Consider the following 25,889-nt stretch of genomic DNA (forward strand, 5'->3'; position numbering starts at 1 on the left):
AAGTAAAATAAATAAATATGATTAACAGAAAACAACATTGGAAAGGACTTGGAAGTATTCTAGTCCAACCGTGTGATCAAGGAGACCCTATGCCATTCCAAATGAATGGATGTCTAAGTTAGGACTGCATTTTTATTTTAGGTACCATCTATTCTATACCCAGGCATTTGTCTTTTCTTGGTTAAGTGTAAAACCTCACTTTTCTCACCACTGAATTGTTTTTGTTGGGATAGGGGCAGCAATCAACTCTGTCAAGATCCTCCTAGATTTTGAGCCTATCTTCTGAAGTGTTGGCTATTTCCCACCCAGCTTGGGGTCATCTGCAAATTTGATGAGTTCCTCTTCTATCCCCTCATCTAAATTGTTTATGAACATGTTGAAGAGTACTGGACCCTTATGAGAAAGAACCTTAGATACCCCACTCCATGTAGTTCTGTTAAGACATGTTGAGTGTGGTGGTCCAGCAATTACATATTAAGCTAGTTATGATATCTAAGCCATTTTTTTCTATCTTACTAAGTAGTAGGTTATGGTCTACTTTGTCAAATGTCTAATGAAGCCCAAGTATACTATGTCCACAGCATTTCACTGATCCACTAATTTAGTCACTCTTTCAAAGAATGCAATAAGATTTGTCTGGCATGCTCTGTTTTTGACAAATCCAAGTTGACTTCTAGTAATAACTTTGCTTGCTTCTATGTGTTCACAGATTTGTTGCTTAATTAGCTTTTTCAGGATCTTTCCAGGTGTTAATAACAGGCTGATTGGTCTGTAATTTCCTGGATCCATTTTTTCCCCTTTTTTGAAGATGGGAATCATGCCAGCTGTTTTCCAATCCTCTAATAGCTCCCCAGTGCTCCAGGATGTTTGAAAGATATAGTTCAATGGTTCCAGGATCACATCTACCATCTTGTTCAGTATTCTGAGCTGTAATCCATCTGGTCCTGGTGATTTGAATTTGTCTAGAGTGGATAGGTGTTAAATTGGACTGTTTAATTTTGGACCGATTTATTGATAAATATTTGTTGAGATGGGCTAAGAAATTTTACATTCCAGTCTTCTTGAATTCTGATTTTTAATTAGCAGAAATTGAGTTCCTGTCCCTCCCTCAGGTGCAGCATAACCCCAAAGATTCAGATGACCTTTTGGCCTCAGTAAAGTCACAGAAACCTGGCCTTTCCCAGAATGAGGCTCTCTGTAATGATTGGAAATTGAATGACTATAGTTGGCATTTGTTACATTATATTTTCATTTGTGTTATTTTTAACCTTGTTAGATTTGGTTCTGGCTTTAATTCTATGTTAGTTGCTCAGATTTGCAGTTTGCAAGTTGAGCAACTATGTAAACTGATTAAATGAATAAACAAACAAATAAATAAACTGTAGCTTTCCAGAATGTTCAATTCTTACTGTATGCTTAATTATGTTCTCATAGCTTGTCACTGATATTATAAAACATTGCAGAGCAAACAGGATTTAGGAACTGAATGTAGAAAGCATGGAGAGTAAGGAGTTATATTTATAAGAAAGGCTGCAGTGAAACTAACTATGTTAAATCAGATTACAGTATTTATATAAATGGGAGACCTGTAGGGTGGAAAGCCTATAATTGCATTTAGCTGAATTAAGTTGCAGTTACCCTGTAGCACCTTTTTGGACAGCCATGGAAAGGTTAGAGCTTGATATTCTCTTAATGCTGTCCTTTTTCAAGTGCTTGGAGAACATTAGCATCAAGATTACTTTTGTATTATTCTTCACATCTGCAGAAATGAATTGGTAATGGTATATTACTGCCTATGCATACTACTCTCTTACTTGTAAGCAGTACAAAACATGCATTCATATCATGAAATCCTGTTTCTGTAAACATTTATGAAGTATATGTAGTATGTCCAATAGCTTTACTGATGTAAGAGCATGTGCTGAGGCGGTGCCACATTAATTTAGAAAGAAAATTCCCTTCTATCCAATCTCTAGGAGTTTTTGTCCCCTGGTTGAAAGTCAGGCTAGATCATAGGTGTCAAACTCGCCATGTCACGTGATGTGTCATGATGTATTGTGACTTTTTTTGCATTGCCAGAGCTGGGGTGGGTACGATCTCTGTATGATGCAATTGGCTGGCAGGTGGCAGTTTGACACCCTTGGGCGAGATGCATACCTATAGCTAAATCCAAATAAGCTATGTCCTTGCTCATTCTCTGTTATTAAGCACATCTGCAAGGACAACTCACCAGTCAAAGTCTGCTTCTGTGCAAACACATGGCTCAGAGGACATGGCTCCGGCGTACTTGCCTTGCATGCATTTCTTTTCTGACTTACGCTTCTTGTACGTCCTTTTGGCTCCCATGATGCACGCTTCTCCCTGAGCAAAGAAAAGAAGGGGAGGAGGCTTTTAACTGAGTACCACAGAGATCAGGCATATTTTTGCAAATTACAAACAGTTGTGGTATACCAATGCAAGAAGAAACAGCGGAGACTTTCATATTTTTCTACTCTGAGAACAAAGTTGCCACATATTCAGTGTCCCAAAGACCACGGGGGTAGGGCTCTAATGGCAAAGAAATATGTGTGTGCAGGTGGTCCTCAACCTACGGCCACAACTGGGGCTAGAATGTCTTCTACAAATGAAGGCAAATACTGTATATGTGTCCCAGGATAATGTTGCCGGATCCAATCTGGAGCTCATCTTCTGAGCTTTTGGACATGTGCTGGAGCCCCATCCTCAGGGAACCTCTCTGTGTGCTTTGGGCTGTTCTGGGTGTGATGTGGGTTGTTGACCGACCTAGACTGGCTCTGGTTAAAATTTCTACTGCTAATCAAGGTGGTAGTTAAGTGAGTTGTCTTCAATTTTACAACCTTTTTTGCTACAGCGAAGCTAATCACTGCAGTTGTTAAGGGAATCACTGCAGTTGTTAAGGGAATCTGGCTTTCCCCAGATGACTTTGCTTATTGGAAGCCACTGGCGAAGTCGCAAATATTGATCACGTGACCTCAGGATGCTGCAACTGTCATAAATGCATGCCAATTGCCAAGTACCCAAATTTTGATTCATGTGGACTATGCAGACACTGCAGTGCTCATAAGTACAAGGATCCATTGTAAGTTACTCTTTTCGGTGCAATTATAACTTCGAACATTTGCTAAACAAATGGTTGAAAGTCAAGGACTTCCTACTATATATATGTATGACTAAGAGCAAAAAGTATGAGCCTGGATTTATTCTTTTCCCATTCCCATATGAGGTGGAAAAAAACAAACAAACTTCCACCCACCTACTCCCTGGAATGAGACCCCTGGAATAAAACAAAATAAAAGAAACCAGATTTTAATAATTTGACCAAAATTGTATTAAATAAAAAGTAAGCTCCTTTTTTTAAAGGCAGGCTCAATTTTTCAAGAGATGGCTGGGAGCTTTCTAATGTCCAACAGTGATGAATGAGTCCACCCTGACATCAAACTCCAAGCTCAATATGCTATCCAAACTATTTATAAAGCTCCCAGCCATCTCTTATAAGATTGAGGCTGCTTTTTCCCCCTATTTCTGTACCTTATTGGCTTTTAAAATAGGTGTGGAGAAATTCACCACTCAATTCAAAACAGTGAAGTATGAAGCCATTTTTCCCCCCAATTTGTTTCATCTTTTACCTTTCACCATAAATGTTTACTAGTTGCAGGTAGAATGTATACCAAAGTGTTAAAAGGTACTGAATTCAATGCTTTTGAAACAATAAATTAGGTTGATCCCAACTTTTTAATTATATTAATTTCAGTTTAATTCTAGGTCAGACATTTTACCTGACTATGAAGCTGCCAAGGTCGGTAATCATCTTCCACACACCGTCTATCAAAAATGGACTTATAATCTACTTTTACCAACTGCCACTCAGAACGATGGCTGAAGTGTCCAAAAACACTGAATAAAACATTGAAGGAAACAATTATTTAACAGATCGGTAAAATGAAATGAATATAATTTTATACATATCTCCTTACAAGTTATGTCCTATAATAAAAACGGACTTATCTAGTGTGTACAAGATTATGACTTAAATCATAAAAAAGCTTCTAATCTCTACTTGGTAATACATTCAAATTATAATAACAGCTTTCAAATGATATTATAAGTTACAGGTTTAATTATGAACATAGGTGGCTAGTACATGGAGAATGGGATTTATGAGATGGGAGGAAAGGAGGAAGGAAGGAAGGAAACCAAAATATAAGTATTATTTATTTATTTTTTCATTTATTTACAATATTTATAAATTGCTGATTCCCAGTATTATTGATGTAGATGGTGATTATTCTTTTGGAACTGGCTGCATGAAGTTGAACAAACTGATATTTCAGTAATCAAATATATATAGCAATAATCAAAGCAGCGTAACTTTCCTTTCAACGTTACACATAAATACCCACCCACACATATCCATACACACAGCTATTTATTAAGGATAAAGATTCAGCTACATAGTATTTGCTGAAAAATTAAGCATTACGTTATCTAACGTAGATCAACTACAATCTACTTTCGTGCTTCATCTCACAGATGCAAGTTGTTCTAGTTCAGGGCTCAGCAACCTGAAACAGTGAAAGAGCCACTCGGAACCAGTTCCCTCACAAAAAGAAAAACTGGGAGCCGCAAAAAATGTGTGCACATGTGCGTACATGCGCACATGCGCAGAACAGGGTTTGACTGAAGAGTGGAGCCAAGGCGAGATATGCACCTACCCTGCATATTTGAATTGATTGGTTGAACTTTTTTAGCCCCACTTTTTTTTTTTGGACTGCACATGGCAGAGGACTGGGAGCCGCAGGAGACGGCTGAAAGAGCCGCATGCGGCTCCGGAGCCGCGGGTTGCAGACCTGTGTTCTAGTTCAATATGGTTAAAGTTAAAAGACAGGAGAGAATTGCTGAAACAGGCTATTTTGTTTCACAGACCGGGCTTATGTGCATGTACTCCTCAATACACGGTAAGGCAGTGAAGTATATCTGACGTGCTTTTTTGATTAGAAGAAAGGCACCCCTTTCCCTCATTCCATGTCCATATCTGAAGGGGTCCTTTGCTTGAATCTACACCAACCCCCCCCACCACCATTTTGAGGACCTGCAAAAAAAACCCACTAAAGAATACACTAGAATCAGTGCTTTTCTGTAAAAAAAAAAAGGTGCCGGAACTCACACACGTCATACAACCTACCCTACAAGGTTTACCTTTGTAGTTGGAAAAAAAAAACACCTTTGATTTTTAGGGTAGCTAAAAGACTAGAGTTTTGTTCAAGGCAATGCTGGAAGATCCACGGAAAAAAGGTGCCGGAACTCCATTCCGGTGCGTTCTATGACAAAAAAAGCCCTGACTAGAATCATACTGAAGTAATCAGTGTAACACTCCATATTCTATGTATATTCCTAGATGACAAACGATATTTCATGTATTAGATTTTCTATATTTAATAATAGAATGGATCCTGGTGTTATTTCATAGGAAATATTAATAATGTCTACTCACGTCATTATTAAAGTCTCTTCTCCAGGCTCTCCCAAAACCCCATCAACAAAAAGAGGGATGGAGGTAAAACTGTACTTGCTCCAAGATCTGCCCTCATCAAAACTTAACCTGGTGATAACAAGACAAAGCAAAACAGTAACAGAAGAAAGAAAAATAATCTCTTAGTACACGAAAACAAATACTATTATAAATTCCATAGCTTTTCATAACAGATTACAGAAAACTGAAATGTTCCTAAAACATTACAGTAAAGAAAAGAATAATAGAGCAAAGGTGTTTTAAGGGCACACAATTTCCCAAGAAACTATATATTACTATGTGTTATTTTGTGTAACGTTCACATACTAAAGTAGCATGTATTTTGGTTCAGAAAAAGAAAATACAGGTAGTCCTCAAATTACAACAGCTCGTTTAGTGACCATTTGAAGTTACAACAGCACTGAAAACTGTGACTTATGACTGTTTTTCACACTTATGGCCTTTGCAGCATCTCCATTTCATGTGACCAAAATTCAGATGCTTGGCAACTAGTTCATATTTATGACTGTGCTGTGATCACCTTTTCTGACCTTCTGGCAAGAAAAGTCAATGAGGAAGCCAAATTCACTTAACAACTGGGTTATTAATTGCAGGAATTCACTTAACAACTGTGGCAATAAAGGTCGTAAAATGGGGCAAAACTCACTTAACAAATGTCTCACTTAACAGCAGAAATTTTGGGCTCAATTGTGGTCATAATGCAAGTTTGTGGTTGTTGAATTACAGCTCCCAAGATCCCTCATGATATGTGGGCTTTGGAGAACTCTAGTTCAGCAGTAGGAGTCACCATTGGAGGACATGAATATCATGCTTCAATTGTAAAATGTGGAATTGTAAAGTACACTAGAAGTATAATAACAGATGTCAAAGGGGATAGGGGAAGGATACTTCGCCTAGAATGTCTTTAATACAAAAACAGATTTATACTGAGATAAGAAACCCACTCTATATGTATCTTTATAAATCATAGCTGCTACAATAAAGGAGGCCAATAAATGTTCAGAAATGTATGAATACTTAATACTGACAGTATCACAGAATTAGAACTACAACTGCTCTTACACCTAGTAACTGTGGATGCAACTACCCACCTGAGATCCTGTCACATTGGTTACATGGCAAATCATAAATATTAAAACTCTGTGTATTTCACTAATGATTTCAAAGAGATGCTCTTGAAAGTACGGGAAAGCAAACATAGCATCTCTTTAAGGAAGATTTTTTTAAAAAAGACTGCCCCATGTTAGAAATACCCAATATAGGAACAAAATAAGGTCAGTTGTATTGATATCAAATATGCTCTTCTGTATAGAATCTGCACTTTTCTGTTATATTTGTCTTTGGTTACTATTTTTTTTAAAAAAAGCATTTGTTTTTCCCCAATGTGAATATTTACACCATGTTCCTTCTTGAGTCTCTTATTGTACTTTGTTTTCTTATTCTTCTGTTTCAATAGAGTTTAACCTTCAATGTTTTTTATAACTTTCTAAACTGCAGATAAATTTTCTAACCTTCAGCTAAAACAAAACAATGCAATTTCTTAATACTAATGTAGATTGTACTATTTCCCTGCAAGTGTTTTCTTTGTCAAAAATGCAGATATAGTTTTATTGGGATGAAAAGAGGCAACATGCTCATTTGTTTAATTGGAAAATCCTGGCACTTAGTAAAATGTTTGGTCACAATCCAACTACTAATGGCATATAATGCACACTGAAAGACTCTATGATGAATGGAATTAGAGAAGTCACATTAATTACCAGAGATGTCTTATAGGCAGAGATGTATGTTTCATAGCAACCAGAACCCCACCTTGGTCCAGATAAAGAACACTGTGTTCATCTTCAAAGATCTAGTCAGACACATAAAAAGATACATAGAGTCCTTGAACCAAAGTAATGTTGTTATGTATTGGTTTTATTGTTTTTTATTTCTTGTTCTTATCAATAAAAGGTTCACTAAAGATGAGAAGGCATTCCTGGCAGTTAGATTTGTTCTATGTCTAGTTGTATTTTGCTACTTATGGAGGATTAAAGTCAACAGCATATCATAGCTTTTCAAAAACTGATCCTCAGTTTGCCAAGCATGTATATGGAACCTTAGATTTTGCAGCAATAATTAAAGTTATAAAAATCACATACATGACTTCATTTAATCATATTAAACAATATTTATTGAGCAAACACCCATTGAAATAAAGCATGCCGATGGGGAATTTTAACTGAATGCCTTTATCTCAACTCTGGAGACATATCTCCATAGTCTTTCTAGCAGCAAACAACTTTCTTTCTCTTAATCACAGAGATGTTTTCTACTGGCTAGCCTTCATCTCCGTTTCTCTCATACATCTAGCCTCCCAGCAATTACTGTCCTAGAATAGAGATGAAAACAAGCTTTCCTTAATTCCCCTTTCTCATTCCACATACATTTAGTAGAAAGCTGCCTTCATCTCTTTGTTCCTCAGAGACTTCTCTATCTAGGATCACCTACATAACTCTTTCAGATCTACTTTCTATCATTCTTTATTCTCTCAGCCTCAAGACCAAGGCTCAAGATTCCTGTGGCTGCAGGAATCTCTTTTGGGGTTTGCTTGAAGAAGGCAAGTTTCACTCCTCCCACTTTTTAAGCTATGTTTGTTTTCTATAGCCAGTGGGAAAGGGATTTAGTTAACTACCCCCAGGCAAATGTCACCAGGCATTTTTTAGCAGCAAAATAATCTTGTTCATTGAGATTTTGGCTTTTGTGTGCCTGGGTGAAATAAGGGAAGGTGAAAGCACGTATTTGAGTGAATCAGGCTTGCTCATTCACTACAACATCATTTTTCAAATGTTTTGGCAACCAGGGAATTAAGTTAGTATAACTTTAACTATAAGTGAGAATGCACAGCATAATAGCATATAAATGATGAACTGCATTTTCCTCTTGTCATAAAACAACGGGAGCAGGATTAAACAAAAGGGAAAAGAAAGACAATGAATTACACTAACTATTGGGGTGCCACAGTACCTGCTGAAGAATATTATGCAGGATGAAAATATGTTAGTCTTCCAATAACATATAATATCTATAATGGCAACATTCATAATTGTGCAAAAAAGGGACAAATGCCCTAAACTGAGATTCTGGATTGGTCTTCTTACATATGGGAAGAATGAGCATTTAAAATTTACTTGTCCGACCCTTTTGCATACGTTCCCATCGGAAGGTAAAAAGTAATTAAGATAGGCTGCCACTCAGGGTTCTTCCTTCAGCCTACATCTTAAAGCATAAATAGGACGATGTTTTGAAAATAATAAAGAAATCAATAAATGTTATGCTAGCTCAAGGGGTAACCATGATGGGATAAGCTCCCTTTTTAAGCCAATAATTTAAGCAAAACATTAATTATATAAACAGCTTTATCAGAAATGGGGAATGCATGAAAGCTAATGGAAACCAACGTTCAAGCACACAAAATTCCAACTAAATATAATCACCATAGCTATATTAGTTAGCTTGACCTGACTAATCTCTTGACCTGAAATCAACACATGTTCAAAGTTGAGGGGGGGTATTATTTGTCCCCAGTCCACATTATCCTCAGTTTTATGAGGACTGAAATGTAGAGGATAACAGAAAATTAGCCTCTTTGTGGAGATGAACAGTTGTTTTGCCCAATCAAGCAAAATGCTCCAATAAACTGCTCCTTTTAGGTATTTCACATTATTCTCCTTCCCCAGTTGACCACTTATTGTTTTCATTGCTACTCACTTGTCTCCAAGTGTTTCCAGCATCAGATGAAACAAACATGCTGATATCATTTTCTGACAACTCTGATCCAATGTTACCTGCAAGGAAAATACCCCAACCTATAAAACTTAAATGTAAAGAAAACTGAAATCTTTGTGCTTTTAGTAATATATATTGTGTTAAAGAGTGATGACATATTTTATTATAAAAACAGCAAATGCAACAATGATAATTTATCAATAAAGACATTTCTGTGGATATCATATGTAGTATTATTTCATATATATTCCTTAGTTAATCATGTTGCAATAAAATAAGGGTAAGGCAAGTGTTGTCCTTTAGATCAGGGGTCCCCAACCCCTGGTCCGTGGACCAGTACCGGGCCACAGCATGCCAGTAACTGGTCCACACAAACAAGCAAAGCCACATCCGTGGGATGCAGGCAGCACACAAAACCATTCCCCCTCGGGTCTGCGGAAAAGCCTCTCTCCACGTAACCGGTCCCTGGTGCCCAAAAGGTTCGGGACCTCTGCTTTAGATTATAACAAGACTGAATTTTATAGCTAGCAGCCAACAAGTAAGGGTGTCACAAAAATAAATATTTCCCACCTCTTTTGTTACGTTTTGTTAAGTCAACTTTGATACCTTTTTTGTTTTGCTGACAGAAGAGATGATTTGACTCAATGATTTGACTCAAACCAAACCCGAGAGTTCATGAAAAAAAAGAGAGATCTGAAATAGATATTCTTGGTTGCAACTATTACTTCATGTCACCTTTGAACCACAAGTTGAAAATTTGAACTTTTATGTCCCACTTAAATAGCAATAAGAAATTGTAGACTTTTGTTATATAGCACTGGAGCATTTCTTACCAGAGGCCACGATGATGCCTGGAGCAGTATCGCGACTGGCAATGTTACCAGAAGTGTAAGGATTCTCTGAAACCTTCAGGTGGAGATGAAGGGAGCAATATGGCTTGGAAGAAAACAAACAAGTTGATGTTCATCAGTACTGCAGAGAATACCGCACAGCATAGAATAGATCTTGAAAAAGTTATGGATATAGCTACAGTACTTTTATTATAATGCAAGTGTTTTTATACAATTGCATTCATTTCCAAGTGACAAAAAGACCTTAGGAAAGAATCCACAATCCATAATATTCAAAACCATCTGACCACCAGATATTAGTCACACAACAGGACCGCTTTCCCTTCCTGTTCACATATGTCTATGGCCTTCCTTAGTCTATTTGGCTGCAACTTCTGAAATGTAGTATAAGGTGATAGAAATGGACCAAAAGTAGCATCCTTGTTAAAACAGATGTCCCCAACTTAGGTTTAGTTAAAATCAAGAAATCACGATTCTAAATCATATTACCGCTTTAAGGATTTATCTACTGTGTGCAGGAGAAGGAACTTGAAAAGCAGCATTTGTGCCAACTAGTTTTTGGCAGAAAAAAGCTGCTTAGGTTATCAGAATGACTCTCCTTCCCATTAATTTTATCTTCACAGAAACCACATAGGATACTTGAGATTGAGGTTGAAAGAAAATGCAAAGTTTTTGATGGGATTTTTTTTTAAAAAGTCAAAAGTAGGTGAAGAGGGCTAAATAAGGAGCCTCCAGCAGAGAGAATGGAATTGAACATGAGAAGAAATGATTTAGGATGAAACTGAAGTGATGGAATGCTGGTAGGAGCTTTTAGATATCTGTACTTGAATGACAGCAATATGTCAAGACCAGAATTCAAATGAATGTTCTAAATGTTAATTTTCAAGAAAATGAATGATGAAAAGGAAGTCATAAATGCTGTGAAAATGTTGAAAAATGGTAAGGTTGCTGTAAGTACAGAAACATTACAATATGGATGTGGTTTCTTTGTAGAATAGTTGTATGGCTTGTTTAATGTGATGAAGACTGGATCTATGCCTAATGTTTGGAATATTGCTGAATTTTTCTCCCCTATAGGTAATTGAAGTGGTTTGGAGCAAAATTTGGGAAGTACAGTGCAGCTTTATGTCAAGCAGAGGATGCACAGATGAAAACTTTCTTCTTCAGGAGGGTATTAAGAAATGTATGACAGTGTGAGATAAAGGTTATTGTGCACATATTATTTATTGTAAGTGAATTGGCTTGAATTAGAAACTGTTTTCTATGATCATGGAGTTGAAAGTTCCTGAATGCCATTGGAACGTATGAGAGGAAAGTAAAGCCCACATTAGAATGGAATGTATAGTAAATAATTCAACTTTGAGCAAATCCCACTGATTGTCAAATGAATAAGGAGTGTTTAGGTGTCATCACACGTAATTGGTCAGGAAATGATTGTGCATGTAGATTTGTATGGAGATGATACCATGTTATTGGCTGAGAAGCTGATCATTTTCAGTGAGTGTCAAACTGCATAACAGAGTGAGCAATATGGATCTGAAAATTAATAAATCAAAAACCAAGAGATATATAAAAGGAGTGAACTGCACTTTATTTTCATATGGTGGAAAATTAGAGGAAACAGATTAATGTCATGTATTTTCATAGCATGTTTACTAAAGATAGTGAAATGGATAAATTTTAATATGTGCAGTTGAGAATAGAAAGGTACTAGATAATATATGGTCTGTTGCAAGGACTGAATGTTAGTTGAAAGAAGCAAAGAGGACTGTGTATAACAGCATGCTTCTGCTCACTTTGTAACATGGAAGTGGATATTAAGATAGGTCAGGAGAAACATGAAAGTACATCGGACGCATTGGGAATAGGGTAAATAATAAGTGAATAAAACAAGAAGACACAGGTGAATGTGCTGAATGAATGCCAGCTGAATAAAAAAAGTCAATGACCAATATTAGCACATTGAATAGTTTAGTCATATGGAGAGATTTCATGAGGTCTGAATAGCAAAAGAAATATAGGAAGATGGATGGGTTAAGAGGAAGGGCAAAAGTGAGAAAAAGTAGTTGTAAAAATGAGTTCTCAAAAATAAAGATTATAATTAAAGATAATGTATAAACTGAATGAAGTTAGTTTGCAAAGATAGAACATTATAGGAAGTGTCAATATTATTTCTCTAAATTAGTTTTTGCTAATTTATTGCATTTTCTTATGTCATGGTTTTTATCAGTTTGGTTTACTATTTCTCATTACCTTTCTGTAGTTTTCATAATATTTCTTCTCCCAAGGTAAATATTATAATGGGTATGCATATATAAATGTAGACTGAAAGCTGAGTTGGGATTTGCCCCTTAGCTTTCCAGTTTATTCAAATGCCATAATTTCATTTTCTCAAAGGTCGCTTTGGTTTTACTAAGTGATAGCAATAAGTCAAAATTTACAGTTCATTGTGATAAACTCAAGAGAGGGGGAAAGCTGCTGAAGATATTCCATATTTGTGTGTTCGTTGGGGGGGGCTTGCTTATTTTGGAGAAGCTGATTCTTTTTTGCTCCATTTGATTTATTTATTTACACAAATTGTCTCAAAAATGACTTTGGAAGTTGTACAAAGATTGAAAGAAAAAAAAACAGCTTTGTTCATAAAATCAAATACATAAACCATACTATTACACGTGGCTAAGATTAAAAGAAAACAAAACCCATTCCCTTTCAAACCATGAAGACAGAGGGGCTCAATTAACCTCCTGGCCCAAATGCCTGCAGGAACATTCAGTTGTTTAATGATTTTCAAAAAGCCAAGAGTGCCAGACTCATCCAGATATCCAGCTGGATGCTGTTCTAGAGGGCAGGCACAGCAACAGGAAAGGCCATTAATTAGATCAAAGGTAATCTATCCGGTACTAGAATTGGAATTAAGTTAAATAGATACCCTTTAATATTCACAGAAATCATTCCTTCAACGTAGCTTTTTTTAAAGGAATCTTATTTTGTTACTCCTCCCAATGTTGAATATGTTTATATTATTACATTAAGTACATACATCAAATACAAACATACTTATTCTTTATATGACATAAATATTAAGCATGATTTATGACATTGCATTGTGTGGATGTTGGCTGCAACTCCTCAATTAAAAAAAAGGCACTAGCTACCCAATCCAAGGTAAACTCCTAGGAGTTACACAATGTCCATTTTCCTCTAATATTTACATTATATATCAGAAAGACCTTTTTCCCATTATTTCATTCATTTTTATTTTTATAAATTGACCGCAAGAGTATTGTATGAATTATCTTTCTCTTTCTTCTGCACATACACATCATATGGCTTTGTAAGAGGTGGACTGCAACAATAAACAGAAGGCAAAGGGACTACCCATTCTCCAGTAAGTATTTTTATGTCTCCCAAGATCTCAGACAAATCCTTCTAGGGAAGAGGGAATTGTCTTGGAATTTGGGAGCCAGCCAGGAGGAAGTCGACAATGACTTTTTCCAAGGTTGATATATCTCTTCCAAGTTCATCCTCATTAACAAACTATGCCAGGTTAGAGCATTTGTTCAGGACACATATTGTTATGACCTCTTTAGAGGAAAGGGTCAAGGTCCAGCTGTCAGTCTTGTCAAGGGAAAAAATTGCCTGAACACATTACCTAAAAGAAGTGCTGCGATCAGGTCCATTTACCATTCATTTGACAGGAGAGAGTTAGAAAACTGACAACAAAGCAGTGTTTATTTGAATGTCTTTGAGAGAGGAAAGAACAAAGTGATTAGAGTATATCTGAGTGATTTTGTGGGGGAAATTAAAAGATGGACTTCCCATTGTTTGGTTTCTTTTTAGAAGGGATCCAGTCCATGATACTGAAATAAATTCACATAATGTGATGGCAGCCAATATTTTTGCTGTGATATATGAATTAGAAAAATAATATTAGGTTAGGCAAGCAAATTACTTTTCCTCAGATACACTTTTCAAGTCAAAAATAAACTACCAACTATATGTTAATGTTAATTTGGGCATTAAAAAGATAATAAACCACAGGGCATCAAGGATACTTAGAAGAAAGCAATATCCTAACAGAAATGTTCTTAGACTCCTTGTTTAACTCAAGAAAATTATTATATTCAGTGCTATTACTTTACTCACTGTACATATATGGACATTAACATGCATATGCCATATCAATTTCAAGGAACTGCTATACTGATTAAATATATATTGTAATTTGCATAAGTCCATTAAACACTTCCTCTACTCTTTTTGGTTTTATCTTGTTGCCTTGGTACAAAAAGAAACTAAATTCTGTTTCAGTATAACTGTGGGCTGCTCTCTGTCCCTAAATAAAGTAGGAATTATTTTAAAAAAGAAGCAAACCATAACTCAGAAGACAAACTCTGTACAAGTAGTCCTCGACTTACAGCCACAATTGAGTGCAAAATTTCTGTTGCTGAATGAAACATTTGTAAGTGACTTTTGCCACATTTTATAAACTTTCTTTCCACAGTTGTTAAGTGAATCCTGCAGTTACTAAGTAAGTAATATGGTTGTGAATCTGACTTCCCCATTGACTTTGCTTGTAAGAAGGTCACAAAAGGTGATCACATGACCCTGGGAAACTGCAAATATGAGACAGTTGCCAAGCATCCGAATTTTGATCACATGACCATGGGGATGCTGCAATGGTAGTAAGCATGAAAAACAGTGATAAGTCACTTTTCCAGTGCTATTGTAATGTTGAATGGTGGCTGAATGAAGTCAGGACTACCTGTATGACAATAAAACACTTTTCAAAACCCCAAGTACAATTCTGCCGTAAAGCCCAAGAAAGCAGCTAAATTTTCCAATTATTTTCTGAATGTCATGGAGGTGGGATCCAAATAGATTTCTGGAGGGATGCTGTTCCAGGGAAAAGGAATTGTAACAGAAGAAATATATTTCCTGGGTTCCAATAACTGACACTATTTTATGAAGGGGACAATTTATCCTGATGATACTTTCTGCACTCAGTTCCATGGTCAACCGCAAAAAAATAATATAACAAGCCTATTTGCTTAGACAAATGGCTCATTTCATGTACCCTTATTGCCCTGATTCATAATAGCTAGTCTGTATGGTCCAGACTCAGTTGGACAAAGGTGTTTAAGAATAGACATTTCTTTTTCAGTGAAAAGAAAAAAAATAACTTTATTTCTATCTATAATCTGAATAATACAAAGAGGGCTTTCCCCTCCCTCATGACCCTAAACCATCACTTACTAGGAGGCAATGAACTGGGTTCCCTCTAAATGTTCAAGAATAGAAATTTCTTTTTCAGTGAAAAGAAAAATAATTTCATTTCTATCTCAAAAAATTTTAAAAGTTGCCTTTAAAAAAAACTCTATGAAAAAATTAGGGGGAAAGAGGCTATGTCACTGTATAATAAGATGAGGGTTTCCCATTCCTCATACCCATAAACGATCACTTACTAGGAGGCAATGAACTGGATTCCCTCTCAGATCTGTGTCCGGGGCCTGCAGCAAATGCCAGTCTCTGCCTTTGTTGTAGGTGATGAAAGTTTTTACTTGGTTGTCAATCTTCTTGTTAGCCAAGAACATTCCCTTTATCCCTGCTACCTAGGAGAAATTGACATGGCTGAAAAACAAGATAAATTTGACACAAATTGTGTGTGCATTGGTACCTGTCAAATCTAGCTTTAGAACTAGCATACAGAATGAATATGTAGCAGACTCAGAGGTGAAAATTGCATCAAAGGATTTCTTACTTATCAGAGGTTGGGAAAAATAAGATGGAAACTACTGTGGATTCAGACAGGCTAGAGAAGAGGATGTTGCAGGGTTGAACATAAAAAAATATAGGTTTTGATAAGGTGACTGGGTCAAAAGCAGTCATAATCATCTGAGTTTAAGATTGTAGATGGTAAAGAAGTGTGTGTTTCTTTGAACATAAATTCTACACCTTCATCTAAATCATGTTCACCTGTGTTTGGGTAGACAGGTTTATCTGCATGTGTGTTATCTGTGTGTGTCCCTGTATTTCTGTGTGTGTGCATTTAAGAACTCTTTGAGAATAGGGAAAGCATCAGCTCCTTTGAAGGATACAATATTATGCACTTCCCAGAGAAGCCATGTATTGATCTGACTTTATTATACAATACCCATTCCAATCTTAGATTAAAAAAAATAGATGGTTTAATTGCAGCAGTTGCAGAGTAGGCCAGATGTTTCTTGTTCTTTTTTAGTTGTGTCTCAGGCCTTGCAAAGGGCAGAAACCAGATTTTCATTTTGATAGATCACCTTTCTCAGAGCCATGAAGTAGAGAGATCAGCTCTCTTGATCCTATTAAACATCTCAGCGACGGTTTGATACTATCAATACTATTGTTCTGGGCTACTTGGAGGGTTGCAAATAGAGGTGACACTATTTTGCAATGGCTTCACTCCATTATGAATGGATGGGTAGCTGGGGTTGCTGTACAAGGAGTCAAGCCACTAAATACTAAAGCAAATCCTAATGGAAACACTGGCTTCATATCTGCTGCTATTTTAGTTCTAGGTGGGGGCCACTCTTTTTAGAAGAAACAGGTTCCTGACTTGAGGGGTCTTCTGCTCTCATGGATATTGCTTGACAGTTGGAATCAGGGAAACTTTGTTATATTGTCTCCAAATACAATTCAAGATGCAAATTAAATCTAAACAGTTTTATATGGCTTATATGATTGTCCAGTTTCAACTAATTGTAGCTGTTTATGGAATAGAGAGCCCTGGAAACAAAAACACATATTTTATCTTCTTGAGATTCGATTACTATAATATTCTTTTATTTGTTTTGAAGTTGAAGTGGAAACTGAAGTTGATACAATTTATTTACTTGAACGTGATAGTCCCTATATGCTTTCAGTGATATATTATGAGTTTTGGAGGTGTTACATTGGTTCCAAATACAAATCTAGGTGCAAATTAAATCTAAATACTTTTATATGGTTCCTGGTTACTTTTATGATCATCTCCTTTTAGCTAATTTGTCAAAATGTTTCAATTCTATATCCCAACACTTATCCCAACAGTAAAGGGTCTTTGCTCTGGCTACCCCCATCCCTGTAGAATTGTCTCTCCCTCTTAGTCAAGGCTACCCTAATTTGTTATTTTTCAGAAGGCGGTAAAGGCAATATTGTTTCAATGTTTAAATTCCATGGTTGCTCAATTTGTAAATTTGAAGATGAGAGAGCTTTATTATTTGCTTTTTTCTCATTTTTATGTTAATTTACTTTTAACCAGTTTTTATAGACTCGTTTTTATGGTTTGATGGTGCATATTGTTTGTTTTACTGTAAAATAATTTTCACCGAATTGAAAGATCTGGTAGAAGAAAAAAAATAGAATATTTCCACACAGCATTATTTATTATTTTGTTTAATAGATTCTTCTAACACTTCCTTCATAATTTTTTTTTATTCTTCCTTAAAACAACTGAATATAAAGCACCATAGCCAGGGTCACACTTGCCTCTTATTTTATCTTGTTTGATCAAGAATTGTCAAACTGTCATCAAGTCTTGTACAGTAATGCTAATTAATGCAATGGAAGAAAAAGCAAATGATACTATTTTTTTTCCTTCAGAAATGATACCAAAATGATTGATGATAATTTTTCACAATCTGTTATTCTCTTGTTATGTTGGATTGAAATTTCCATAATTCCAAAGGAAGCCCAGAAGATACAGGTTAAGGGAAATGATCTACAAATTTTAGGAACAATTCATTTCACTGAGAATAAAAGTGGAGAGGATAAGGAAGAAGAAATGAAGAACAACTTTCATTCATCAGAAAATCTTGACTTTGTCTATGTGCTAAAAATAATATTCCAATATTAAGAAAAAATAATTGTGTGTGTAAACAAAGGAAGAATGCAGTAATATTTAAAAAAAACAATGCAAGGGAATCAAGGACATAAGTTGCAGAAAAAAGTGAGATATGTTTAAGGAAATTATAGAAATCAAGAGAATATTTTTCACAAAGATGGATCTAGTAAAACACTAAGAAGGCAGAAGAGAAAGAAGGTCACAAACATGTGGGAAACTATACCCAAAAAACCCCTAAATCACTTATGCATATAAAGGTACAATGATCAATGTAGAACCGCAACTTCTTCTGTAGAATCAGTTAGATGTGCTTCAGAAAGTATTGTCAATAACAATGATCATTGAATAGATGAAATATAAACAGAACTGCTTAAAATCTTACAAGCTGATGCGCTTAAAATACTGTTTGCAGTTTTTAGGCAAATATGGAAAACACAGCAGTAGTTGCAGGACTGAAAAATGTCAATTTATATTCCAATCTAAAAAAATATGTAGTACCAAAGAATGACTCAGTCACCAAATAATAGCACGTAGTTCTCATCCTTGAAAAATAATGCCCAAAATGTTGTAATCCAGACTTCAGCAGCAGGATTATATTTCAACCAGGATTATATTTCAACCAGTTTATGGATAATGGAAAAGCCAAAAACGTTTTTGCCTTAAGACAACTACATGATCAAATTGTGAACAGCCTTTAAAATTTTCGGTGTGTTGAACTAATGAATTGAAAATTGAAGAAACTGTATGTTGATTAAGAAGCAATAGTTAGAATGGAATAAGGGAGATCTAACTGGCTCAAAGAGGAAATAGGGATGTGATAAGAACTGAATACTGTCATATATTGTTTAATTTAATACATCATATATCATAAAAATGTTGAAGTAAAAGAAATGTGATTTGTAAAAAAAATACAACAACCTGAGATATTCTGATGATACCCTTAAATGGGGAAGACTTAAAGAATCATTTGTTGAAGCTTTTATATAGATGAAGAAACAGTGAAACTAATAACAAACATTCTTTCCTTGGTTCCAAAATCTGGAAAGATAGTGACTGAACATGGATTAAAAAAACTTGGCCAAAAGACTGTGACAAATCTAAGCAAAATTATAACATTGCCAAGAAAGTTACAGGTTATTAATGGAATGGTCTTTTTGGTCATCAAATGGCTGTAAAATCTGTATCATTTAAAAAAATGAATAAAGAAAATCAGTGCCTCTGAATTGCCGTGCTGGATAAAATTGTTATGAGTATCTTGATTAGTAAAGAGGAACATGTCATTCAATAACAGATTTAAAAAAAGACAGCTCATGAAAGCAATGATAGTGAAGTAGTTGCATATATAATGAGGAAGCAATTCTAAAACTTTGGAGAAAGTCTTGAAGCTTGGAAAAACTGATGGCAATAAAAAAGACATCAACAGACCCCTAAAGCCTAGATACTATTACTGATATCATGAGCATGAGAAGTTATTTACTGAAATACAATTCTGGAATACTATTGTCCATTACATCACAAAGAGTTGGAAGTAACTAAATGATTGAGTAATAATTATGATTAAATATTATGACTGAAAAACACATCCATGAGTATCTTGAATATAGCCAATACATATTTCAGTGCAAAAAATAAAATCACTCCAATGCTAAACAGTATATAAACACTTTTTTTAAAAAAACCCTTTCTTTGTTAATAGCTAATAGGGTAGACTAAATTAAAATGCTTTAAATAATAATCAGATAATCGCCCAGCCGCCCTGTTTAGAGTAACTCGCTCTCTCCTTAATCGGGAGGTGAGGGAGGAACCCTTGCAGGGTCGAGCCAAGGAGTTTAGTCGATTTCTGTCGGACAAAATCGCTCGGATCCGGACCGGTCTGGACTCCGACTGGGCAGAGTCTGACAATGAGGATACGGGCAGCCTTGTCGATGTTATCTGGGAGGAGTTCGATCCTGTGACTCCTGAAGAAGTGGACAAGATCATGGGGAAGCTGAGCTCCACCACGTGTTTGTTGGACCCGTGTCCCTCCTGGCTGACTTATGCGGCCCAAGATGGGACACAAGGGTGGCTCCAGGCAGTGATTACTGCCTCTTTGAGTGAGGGTAGCTTTCCCGCCACCTTGAAGGAGGCGGTGGTGAGACCCCTCCTCAAGAAGCCTGCCTTGGACCCAGCAATATTAAACAACTTTCGTCCGGTCTCCAACCTTCGCTTTCTGGCGAAGGTTGTTGAGAGCGTGGTGGCGCAACAGCTCCCTTTGTTCTTGGATGAAGCTGATTATCTAGACCCGTACCAATCGGGCTTCAGGCCCGGGTACAGCACGGAGACGGCATTGGTCGCGCTGGTGAATGATCTCTGGCGGGCTCAGGACAGGGGTTGCTCCTCTGTCCTAGTCCTTTTAGACCTCTCAGCGGCTTTTGATACCATCGACCATGGTATCTTGCTGCGACGTCTCAGGGGGTTGGGAGTGGGAGGCACAGTTCTCCAGTGGTTCTCCTCCTACCTTCTGGGACGTTCGCAGTCGGTGTTGGCAGGGGGACAGAGGTCGACCTTGAGGCCTCTCATTTGTGGAGTCCCTCAGGGATCGGTCCTCCTGCCTCTCCTGTTCAACATCTACATGAAGCCGCTGGACGAGATCATTCGTGGTTTTGGAGTTGGGTATCATCAGTAAGCTGATGATACCCAGCTTTTTATTTCGACCCCAAACCACCCGTGATGCCCTCGACGTGATGTCCCGCTGCCTGGAGGCGGTCCGGGTCTGGATGGGGAGGAACAGGCTTCGGCTCAACCCTGACAAGACTGAGTGGCTGTTCGTGCCGGCATCCCGGGAAATTCCAATTATTCCATCTCTGGCCATGGGGGGTGAGCTATTACCCCCCATAGATAGGGTGTGCAACCTGGGGGTCCTTCTAGATTCACAGCTCTCTTTAGAAGAGCATATTGGAGCTGTGACTAGGGGGGGCTTTGCCCAGGTTCGCATGGTGCGCCAGTTGCGACCCTATCTGGACCGGGATGCCTTGCGTACAGTCACTCATGCGCTCGTGACCTCTCGTCTAGACTACTGTAATGCTCTCTACATGGGGCTGCCCTTGAAGTCCACTCAGAGGCTTCAACTGGTGCAGAATGCAGCCGCGCGAGTTGTACTGGGAGTTTCCCGATACTCCCATGTTACACCTTTGCTCCGCGAGCTGCATTGGCTGCCGGTTGCCCTCTGGGTGAAATTCAAGGTGTTGGTAATGACTTACAAAGCCCTACATGGCATGGGTCCGGATTACCTACGGCAACACCTGCGGCCGGCGTCAACTTCCCTCCGTCCAGTGCGCTCCCACAGAGAGGGCCTCCTCAGGGTGCCTCCTATCAAAGAATGCCGATTGGTGGCCCCCAGGGGGAGGGCGTTCTCTGTGGGCGCGCCAGACCTGTGGAACCGCTTGCTGGTTGAGCTCCGGATGGCCCCCGACCTTCGCTCCTTCCGGCGTGATCTAAAAACGTATTTATTTGAGCAATCTGACCTGGTCTGATGGGTTAGGTTTGGGGTTTTAATATGTTTTTAATTATCGTTTTAAATTTTAAATTTGGGCATTATATTTAATCGTTTTTTAACTTTTATATTCTGTTTTTTATATTTATTGCCCTGTACACCGCCCTGAGTCCTTCGGGAGAAGGGCGGCATAAAAATATAATAATAAATAAATAAATAAATAAATAAATAAATAAATAAATAAAACCTCTTCACATATGAGTGATGTCTAAAGTGAGTAAATGGAAGGCAGAGGCCTGTACAATGGCACCACTTCCTGCATCTTTGCAAATTCAAGTAGACTTTTCCTTTAGATATTCTAGATAAAAGTAAGAACTTTAGTGAGGGCAGATACAAGGAACAAATGTAGTGAGCAATGCCAGTATGCTTAGCCCCATCTGTAATAAACATCCTCAAGTACTTGTTTGATATGCCTCCAAATAGCTCTTTGAAGCATGTGAATGGTTAAAAAGCAGCACTCCTACCCAAATGTTCTTCTTTGTGAAGGAGATAGAACCAATTCAAAGGAATGGGGAGTTATAAATCAGAATATTCAGCCAAATTAGTCAACAGATAGTCAAAGAGAAAAATGTAAACAATGCAATGCAGAAAACCTTTGGGGTTCTTTTTTAGGCCAATATGGCAGAAATTAGATTCCAGTTCTGAACAATGAAAATAAAACCTGAGCAAAGAACACAATTTGACCCTGGTCCTGCAATTAACTCATTCATGAACTTAAGAGATACTTGTTTTGAAAAATGCACCATGCAAAAAAAAAAAAGAAAGAATTCTTCTCCTTGTCCTCCTTCTTCTGCCAACATTCTAACTTTCCAACCCAGAGCTACTGTGCATCAGCTGGGCAGCTATATATATTTGTTTAATAAGTAAAGAAATAAATCTATCCATATAGGCCTTTGTATTTCTTATTCATATACTTATTTCCTATCTGTACTTTATCAACTTTTTCCCCCCTTCCTCTTACCTGGTCTTTCTTTTCATTTACTCTTAAACACTCATCATTCATAGCAATCCTAGCAATTGGCCAGAGCAATCAGAGTGAAGGAAATGGTTTCTGCCAAGTTCAATGTCAGCCAATATTCCTTCTATCTAGGCAATCAACAGATGCGACATGACTAGTCCGATCACATCAATTTCAATCCAGACTGCTATGAATGTCAGCCTAATAAAACAGAGGTTTTCTTTCGATCTTTCCTTTTCTTCTCCCTCTCTCCCTCTGATCTATAAGACATCTTTACATAATGCAGTGGAACTACTCCTTAATCTGATGGTAATAGAAGACAACAGCTTTTCAACAACTTGCCAAAGCACTCAGGGTATTAATATATTGTTGTGAAAGAAATTTTCTTCACTGTAGTCAAGAAATGCCCTGCTTATTCACCCAACTCTCAACTGTTTTTAAACACTGACCTTTAAAGCTTTCTCCAGGTTTTCTGAATGTGCTTACTATTTATAGAGGCTCTAAATAGGATGTCAAGGCCATCAGTCCACCAAAATCTCTTTAATGTTCACAAATGTATGGAAGAGAGATGTGGACCCTATCCTCTCAAAGACTAGATTGGTGGGGAAAGTGCAATGAGTCTTTATTGTGTATGTAGGTGAATTCAGGTATGGCTTTTCTTAGAAAAAATTCTGGGTGACTTCTACTGTGTCTGAATGATAAAACATGATCCTCTGCTCAGTTAGACCCATGCCAGTACCTCATGTGGATGTGAGAAGAAAATCAGTGTACTTATGCAACAAGGTAGGTAGTAACTGTATATGCTTGTGTGAATGTGCTTATACATATGCCCATACATTTCTGACCCACCACTCATCATCACATCAAAGCATTGCCCATTTCTGTCTTAAGATGAAGACATTTCATAAGTGGGTAGAAATTACTTCATGCAGTTCTACATATTTAAAGGCTGTCTATATTCAGCAGTTAAATGCAATTGATTGGAATGTGCTTTTTTCTATCCTTGAGGTGAATATATAAGTGAGTGCTGATGGAACCAGGTTATCTATATATGTACAAGTCAACATCAGAACTGTAATTGTGCACTGATATCCAATATTGATATATAATTCTGATTGCAAAGATGAATGTAACTCTGGAGAAATATTATTTTTGTCTGTCCTTTCATCACAGAGATTACATTCCATATCCAATTAAACTTTCAATTACAGATCAAGGACATTCCAACCTTAGCTAATGATTTTCAGGAAATGAAAATATGCACTGTTTTCACATACCTCATACAGGTCTATCATCACGTTGCCTTCTAGGTCTCGACTACTTTTGACATTTTCTAAAGCCAGGGTAAAATAAATCCCCTGGGTGTCAGAGATGTAAAGGTTGTACGTATCATTCTGGTTCCATTCTTGAACTGCAGCAAACACTTGATTCTCATCAGTGCTGATAACATGCATGTCCTGAGGGAGAAAGCACAGAAAGACATTATTGTTGGCATTTTATTTGTCAGTGTTCCAAGGACAAGGCTGGGTAATCTTCTAGAAGCCAAACTTGGAATCATTAAGGAATCTCATCAGAAATCCAAACCAATTTACTTGCATGCACACATCCATATTTTACAGGTTCTTTGTTCTGCTAATATATGCAGTTATAATGAAATGAAATCACATTAAGTGAGCATTTATATTAGTCATTGTATTGTTCAGCAGTAATGAAAATGAGTGTATTTGTTATATGAAATACCAAATTTTATAGTTAAGACTCTTGTTGCATTATGGATGGAGATTTTCAAAACATTTCCAATCTATTGTAGTTAAAGATGAGAGTAAATTACAGACTTCATAAACTTGATGTTGCTTTACACCACAGCTGTGGAATTTAACTGTAGTACATTTCATTTAATTTCCTATACTACTGTAACTCAAAAACATTCTTTTTTTAAAAAAAAGTCCCTAAGAACTTCACAGTGTGGCATTATCTTTTTATCATCCAAAATATAAATCTATGTTCTCCATTTTTAATTAGTCCTTATCTGCTTTGTACACATATGTATATACATATCTATTTTTTAAAAAAAACAACAATGGTGTCTTCGACAGGCAGTACTGTGTATCTCTGTGCTGTGATTGAATATTTGAAGGATTACCAATATATGATCAGTAGTCTGTAGCAAAGAGATAGAGAATAGACCTTATCACAAGATGAGCCAAAACCATTAGGCATAGGTCATATTACCCAAGACTCTGAATGCGATCAAAGAAAATAATAATAATAATCAGAAAGAGCAGATGAGCAGATAAGTCTGCTTAGCCTTAATGAGTGCAGGCAGTGTACGTTCCACACTTGGCTGAGTTTGTGCTCAGAAGCTAACTTGGGCTGAATCTAATTTGTAACCAGATGGGAATCCAGTGGAATGGAAACTCCTTCCCAAATGCTTATCACCTACTTTGGGGGGGGGCTTACTGACAGGTGCTGCTGATGAGATTAATTTTACTTGCAAGATTCTGATTCCATGGTTAATCCATGGGATCAAAGAGCTGCTGGATAAACAACTGTCTCCCTTCTTCTCTTGCCACCTTTCAATACCTGTTATCCTGGGAATGTCTGTCAGAACTGATAATGAAAGTGGAGAGAGATGTCTCTTTCTTCTTGAAATCTCACAATCCCATGGAGCAGCTTTGGATGATTAGAGATAGTACAGAGGAATAGTCCTGTTTGAAAGAATCAGTTTACTATTGCCAAATGCAGAATGGGCCCGGAAATTATTGAACTGAGAAGGAGGAATATGTCCTCAGCAGCCTAAAAGGGTTAATGAAATCTGACCAATTACCAGATGGGAAAAGACAAAGAATATCACGAAGATCTGTCCTTTAAGTAGAGTTAATGGGTTGTTGTTAGCAGGATGTGAGGTTGGGCTCTTACAATCAGAATTGGATTAAACAATATTATAATCAGCCCTGACTCTCTGTTAAGATTATCTTATATTTGCAATTTGAAGATAATGAAAAAGCAAGGAGAAAACAGTCTCAAAAGTTGCAGAGTTTGGTGGTTCTACTGAACAGATAACGAAATTCTTTCTCTCACTCTGAGCGTATTCAAGCAGTCTTGAGAAGCTGTACTTAGTATTCCTGGTGGCTGTGAGGGTACATTGTTTATCTGCCACTCTTTCCACCATTGTTCTTCTTTTTTTTCAGTCTATATTTTACTAGGCTGAAGAATTGTCAGCAAACTTGTCATGGACAACTGCTACTCAAGTGCACTACATAATAATGCCCTTGTTCTTTCTGTCAGATTCAGCAATTTGTCTGTTGTTTCTGCTGGGCAAATCATGGCATGAAACATGTTTTCCACTGACATAGAGGAGTTAAGTAGGAAGAGAA

The 25,889-nt window shown here is 37.1% G+C and overlaps 1 protein-coding gene across 1 annotated transcript in view; it reads right to left on the reverse strand.

Annotated features, from left to right (window-relative positions):
* Window positions 1–25,889, reverse strand: part of LOC308668419 (VPS10 domain-containing receptor SorCS1-like) — a gene marked incomplete at its 3' end in the record, with an annotated part of 415,624 nt that overhangs the window by 60,784 nt on the left and 328,951 nt on the right. The window contains 8 exon segments of the mRNA XM_081328297.1: window positions 2,231–2,361; window positions 3,795–3,912; window positions 5,510–5,617; window positions 7,309–7,400; window positions 9,299–9,375; window positions 10,150–10,252; window positions 15,633–15,779; window positions 23,790–23,969. Coding sequence (XP_081184423.1) covers window positions 2,231–2,361; window positions 3,795–3,912; window positions 5,510–5,617; window positions 7,309–7,400; window positions 9,299–9,375; window positions 10,150–10,252; window positions 15,633–15,779; window positions 23,790–23,969 — 956 coding nt within the window.

The sequence above is a fragment of the Vipera berus genome (assembly GCF_964194415.1).
Source record: "Vipera berus genome assembly, chromosome: 5".
Taxonomy (NCBI): Eukaryota; Metazoa; Chordata; class Lepidosauria; order Squamata; family Viperidae; genus Vipera; species Vipera berus.